Genomic DNA, 6029 nt, shown 5'->3' with positions numbered 1-6029 from the left:
TGAAAAAAAGCACCCCGGGGGCTAGCAGGACCCGGGGGAAGGGCCGCACCCCCAAGGGGTGGGGACACCCCCCCAAGAAAAGTTTAGGGGCCCGAGCATTAAAATGACAAAATATTTTTTATAACTAAAGAAAAAGGGGTATCACCTATTAATGCCAAAGCAGTGAAGCACATTTATAAATGTATAGGCTGAGAAACCTTTTTAATCTCTCTTGTACCTTTCGTCCCTATACCATTCCCCCACCCCCCTGCACCCTTAAGGATAACTAATGGGACCCCCGGGCCTGGTTTAAAAGGACTCTTTCGGTGGGGAAAACATCTTTTCATCCATCCGCTCACGACAATATCAACCTTCCCAGTTCCTACCGTAGAGATGCAAAAATTTCATCCTTATTCCTCACCAACATCAGACCTTCCCTTTTTAATAAGGGGAAAACCCGACTCCCTTTAAAAGCCACCCCGGTGTGTGTCGGATCCTCCAAAGTAGTACATTTTCGGAGGAGCCGACATGGGTGCGACATCATTTTTGGGAAAAAATCCGAAAAACATAAAGCAAAATCACTACCATCGGAGATGACTTGGGGAAACTCCCCCAAATTTTCAAGAATCTCTTTTTCTGAATCGGCTAGCTATCTGTCACCGAAGGGCAGACCATATCATTTGACCGAGTCACAAGCCTTATTCTTTACAAGTCAAATTTCATGTTTAGAACCATCCCCTCCCGGGGGTTAAAGGCAGTTATGTTTTAAACAAATAGTTAAGACAAGTCAGGGGCCATGATGCTCATTTTTCTACAATAGTTGTTCAGAATAAACAAGATAGAGAATTCTTTAATTACTTTTCATGTTACTGCTACCACACAAGTTAGAATACATTCATTACCAGCTACACAACTTGACGCCAACTAGAAGCACTCACCTCAATGATCAAAGTTTATTGACTCAGGTTGAAACGACTTTTCCCGTACTTTCCACAGAACAACTTCGAGCAAAGAAAAGTAACACTTCAGTCCCCCGTGCATCAAAAAATTTTCCCATGTATTAGCCCTCCATGACAATGCAAAACAGTACTTCAGTTCCTGCTGCTTCACATAATTTCTCAAATATTCCCCTTTTCTAAACAATGCAGTGGATGCCCATTTGGAAAGCAAAAGAGCAAACTCAGTTTTATTGCCAGTGGCAGCTAAGGGGTAGGAAAGGGTGTGTGATTTTGTCATGTTTATCACCCGAAAGCAGATACGGTTGAATAAAACAACTGACTGTGCAAAGATCAGAAATGCCACCCTTTAGCACGCCAGTATGTTTTAATTTTGCTTTCCACGTGCAATTTTTATCTTTAGAAAAAGCCTGTATGCAATCTCTATTTTGTTCGAAGCTAGTAGCTTATTGTTTAATTTGCTACAGATAAGCCTGCTGGGGTAAAATCCTTTCTCTAAAGCTTCCTTTCCCTTTAAGGGCAGTTTCCCAAGCTGTCCTATGTTGCAAAGCCCATTGATGACATACTCATAAACTTCCATATCAGAAGAATAACCACTTTCTTGCATCTCATTCCAGATGTTTAACAGCATACCACATTTCCCAAACCTAGAAAGCCGCATAAGCAGCAACTTGTATGCAGTCAAGGATATCCTACATCCCGCTTGTCTCGCCTTCTTATAAATCGTTAGAGCTGCATGGGGTGGACCATAACTACACAAAGGCTCGAGAAAAGAGGTCACAGTCCCTGTAGTTACAATCATCCCCCGGTTTAACATTTCATCAAACATTTCAATTGCACCCGGCTACCTTCTAGTTTTAAAAAAAGCAGATATTGTTCATATAAGTATCACCACCCCTTTTTTCAAACCCCTATTTAACATCCTTCTTTCGTTTCAACGATTCATCAATTTCACCATGTGCAATGAAATTGATATCATTGCTTTTGTATATCTCAACATCAACCACAATTTTTCCCCCAAAACCCCTCAAAATCTCAAGGGCCTACAACCCTACCAGCTTTTCCCTAAACATTCAAGAACATAACTATAAGTCAAATTATTCCCTTCAAATCCATCACCCAAACCATTTCCTTCAAATTTCTCTACTTGCTTAACACTCCCAAATCTCACCACCCACCAATAACTATATTATAAGTGGGACATCAAAAGAAACCTTCTTTTCATTTTACAAGTAACGAATCAAGAGCACCACATGTGATCGACGACATAAACACCCTAAAACAACGTTGTTGCCCGTACTACACCTCAATCCAAATCCTCTAATCCACTAAACAACTCTATAGCCTTTGAAATTCGTCGAGCCCCGAATAAAGCTATCAACCACAATCTCAAGTGTCTCTAAATTCGGGATAATTCCTTTATTCCTCATTTCCTTGAACATATCAACCATATGCTCAAAAAACTTCCTCCTTCCTAATGCTTTAATAACTATACAGTAAATATCATTATTGATAACTACTGTGTGTTGTTTGACAACCCAATTGAAAAAAGTAACAATTGATGTACCATCTAAATTCCCTTTGTTTACAACATTAGCAACTAAATCAACCGTTAATTCAACGTTAACAGATGTAAGTGCTTTTTCAATTGTAGTTTTGCCCTTAAGTTTTTGGAGAAAAATGCCACGTAACTTATCTTCAGGAGTTAAAAGCTCATCTAAGACGTTAAATTTTAACTGATTTTTTTTTGGGGGAAAATTTTAGGAAAGGTTTTTACTGTTTGAGGATGGGTAAAAGGTCGGAGAGTTGGGTTAGTACATGAGATTCGTCTAAATTAGTGGGGGATTTAGAACATGGTAATGATGAAATTGAGTGAGATAATGTAGAGATTAATGGGGAAAGATTAATAGAAGTGGACCTGGAACTGAGAAATTTTGCGAGAAGCATTGTAAATTTGTAATTCACATATTGATTGGGGATTTTCTGCTGGTCTCTTAAAAATGATTCGCACATCGTACCAGTTTCCAATTTACGACGCCGTCTTTGGTTACACGACACCGATGCTAGGCGTATGGTCATCTGTTGGAATTAAAGAAAGGTGCTTATTATATGGTCTTTTGAAAGATTGTTTTCTTTAAATTGTTAACATTATTCAGAACGATCTAAAATAATACTAGCCCGTGTGGGCAAGGTTTTCGAGTCAAAAGTTTTTTTTTTTTTTAACTTTCAAAAAGTGCCTATCTTGAAAAAGGATTTGGCCCGTTGAAAAAAAAAAGGTTTTAAAAGAAGAAAATTATTTTTCAATAAAAAAAATAGTTTCCCCCCAAAATCGCCTTTTTTTAAAATCACTTTTCCGTAAGAAATGATTAAGTATTTACAAGCATGGGGAGGATAAGTGTTAATTAAATTAAAAAACAAATACGATTAAGATTTTGTTATATTTGTGGGATCTATGTCTATGTGACATATAAAAGGTAATTATTTTGTCATGTCACATTTTCTTTGTGACAAATTTGGGTTGGGGGATCGAAAAACCAAACCGACGATTTTATTGATAAAAAAATAAAATCAATCTTTTTAATTCCTCATAAAAACAACCCTTTTTTTATATTTATTGAAATATAATGACATAAAAGATTGTTATAGATTTAACGGAGCTATTAATCTAATTACTTTTTAGTCAGTCCCAACAGGTCGTGGATTGAATATTTGATTGATAAATCTAATCAATTTATTTACCCATCAATCATATTTGTGTTGAAAACTGTTAAACTAAATTCATCCAACGCTTTGCAATTGTTGGGGTTTCAAAATTGACCCTTTCTAAAAAACGGGGTTGTTTAATCAAGATTTTACCCCAAAAAAATTAGATTCAAGGAGTTATTCAATTAACTATTTGGCTGCCTTTGGCCAAGAAAACTATTGCCTAGCGAGTAAAATTTACAAATAACCTTTTTTCGCTATTTTTTTTTTTTTTTTTTGTTGGAAAACCGGATATATATATATATATATATATATATATATATATATATATATATAAAAAATTTTTTGGGACGAAACCTTCCGTTGTACCAAAAAATTTTACAAATTTGTACCCGCATTAAATTCGTCCCATGAGTTAATTGTATACTTTATCCAACTATTTTTATTTTCCCAAATTTTTAAATCGTTTTAAAATTAATATTTATTTTTTTTATTATAGAGGGCATTTTAAAATTTTAAATTTTCCCCGACACATTTATTTCCCCCGGGCACTTTTATTTGTTCACTTTGATTTTGGCTTAAGAATATTTATTTTTCCACATGTATAACGGGCATAATTTTAATTTCCACCAAATTTTTTTCCCCCATCACTTTAATTTGTTCATTTTAGACTTTTCACATTTTGGAATTAAAAAACCCACGGCATATATGCAAAAACAAATTTATTCCTTCTCATGTATCGGGGTTTCTATTTTAATTCTCCGACACATATTTATTTTTTTCACTTTTTTTGTTCTTTTTGACTTTTCACGTTATTTAAATTAATAAAAATCTCCCTCCCATTTTCCGGGTCACATTACTATACTTATTTTCACGTTCTATAATTAATAAAATACGTAGACATTTTCATAAACTTAATATTTAATTTTTTCCCATGTATGACGTAACTTAAAATTTTAATTCTCCGAAAATTTATTTCCCCGGGGATTTTATTTGTTCATTTTGATTTTTCATGTTCTAAATATTTATTCTCTTTTTAGTATAAACATATCCCTCAATTTTAATTCTCCTACGAAATTTATTTCCTCCTGCATTTAATTTGTTCATTTTTTACTTTCACATTCTTTGAGAATTAAAAAAACATATTCCTTTATTTTTTTCCCCCATTATAACTTGACTTTTATTCTTTAAAATTTAAAAAAAATGAAGAATTTCTCCCTTTATTTTGGCCAATTAAAAATATATATCTATTTTTTTATTCTTTTTTATCTTTTTCTATTTTATTATCCCCGTTTTTTTCTTTTCAAAAACTTTTAAAAGGAAGAGGTGAAACAATAGAATGCAATTTTTACAAAAGTTATTTTAATGCTCCTACAAAACTTGTTCACTTTTGACTTTGACGTTTTTTGAAAAAATTTAAAAAAAAAGATATATTTTATCATAATATCCATATTTATTAGATATACCACCTCAAAAGATTTAAAAAAAAATAATTAATGGAAGAAAATAAGAAATTTTTTTTTCCCGATATGTTAACGTCACAAGTAAAAGAAAGGGGGGGAGGAATTTATCCTGTTTTTTTTCCTTCATCATTAATACTTTACTTTTTTACCTTTTTGCCGCCTTTTTATTATTGTTTCTTTACATTTATAAAAGATTTTTTTTATATTTTCATTTTAATTAAAATTTTGGGGTTAATGATATAACATATATCTTTCTAATTTTTATTTTTTTTAAAATTTAAAATAAAAAATTATAATAATTTTATAATTAATTTAATAAAAAAATTTTAATCCAATATATACACCAAAAAGGTTCATGTTTGGGTCCAAATTTTCTTAATTAAATGGGTATCAAACCCCGGGATACATATAAAATATTGAATTTAAAAAAAAAATTTAATCAAAATATTAATTTTCCCCCATATTCTTATAATTTTCTTTTACATCAATGAAACTTTTATTTCAAAATATAAAAAAGTCCGACTTTTCCATCTCAAAAAATTTTAATTACAACTAAAGTGATGATACATAAAATATATTTTGTATATATAATAACAATTAAAATTTTTTAAAAATTTTTTTTAAAATACAAACCTTAAAATTCAAATTGTAATGAACCGCCGGCTGACGGGCATGTATTCATATATATATTAAGGCGTTCCAATGAAGTAGTGGGTAGTAGATGAAGTTGGAAACATCGTAGATAGAGTTTACTGGTAGTTTCCTAGACTGGCTAAAATATTACATACTTGAATTTTTTACTAGTTGATTTTCCTTGCTTTTTCTGGGTGGCTTCTTGAAAGTTGTAGGGGTGGATGTCATTAAACAGAGTTGGTTAGACTGGTAGTTGTGATCCCAGCTGAGCCAAAATATGCGCACTTTTGTTCCC

The 6029-nt window shown here is 32.5% G+C and overlaps 1 protein-coding gene across 1 annotated transcript; it reads right to left on the bottom strand.

Moving 5' to 3' along the window:
* Nucleotides 1-1282: 1282 nt before the first annotated feature.
* Nucleotides 1283-1813, bottom strand: LOC132048125 (putative pentatricopeptide repeat-containing protein At5g43820). Its single transcript, XM_059439049.1, has one exon. The coding sequence runs from the start codon at nt 1762-1764 to the stop codon at nt 1303-1305; it is 462 nt and encodes a 153-aa protein (XP_059295032.1). The 5' UTR covers nt 1765-1813; the 3' UTR covers nt 1283-1302.
* Nucleotides 1814-6029: the final 4216 nt, after the last annotated feature.

The sequence above is a fragment of the Lycium ferocissimum genome, chromosome 2, assembly GCF_029784015.1.
Source record: "Lycium ferocissimum isolate CSIRO_LF1 chromosome 2, AGI_CSIRO_Lferr_CH_V1, whole genome shotgun sequence".
In the NCBI taxonomy this organism is placed as follows: Eukaryota; Viridiplantae; Streptophyta; class Magnoliopsida; order Solanales; family Solanaceae; genus Lycium; species Lycium ferocissimum.
Note: the sequence above shows the minus strand (reverse complement) of the source record. Positions and strands in the feature narration are given on the sequence as shown.

Coding starts and splice junctions, on each gene's coding strand:
- LOC132048125 (XM_059439049.1), bottom strand. CDS start 1,764: ATGTTTGATGAAATGTTAAACCGGGGGATGATTGTAACTACAGGGACT.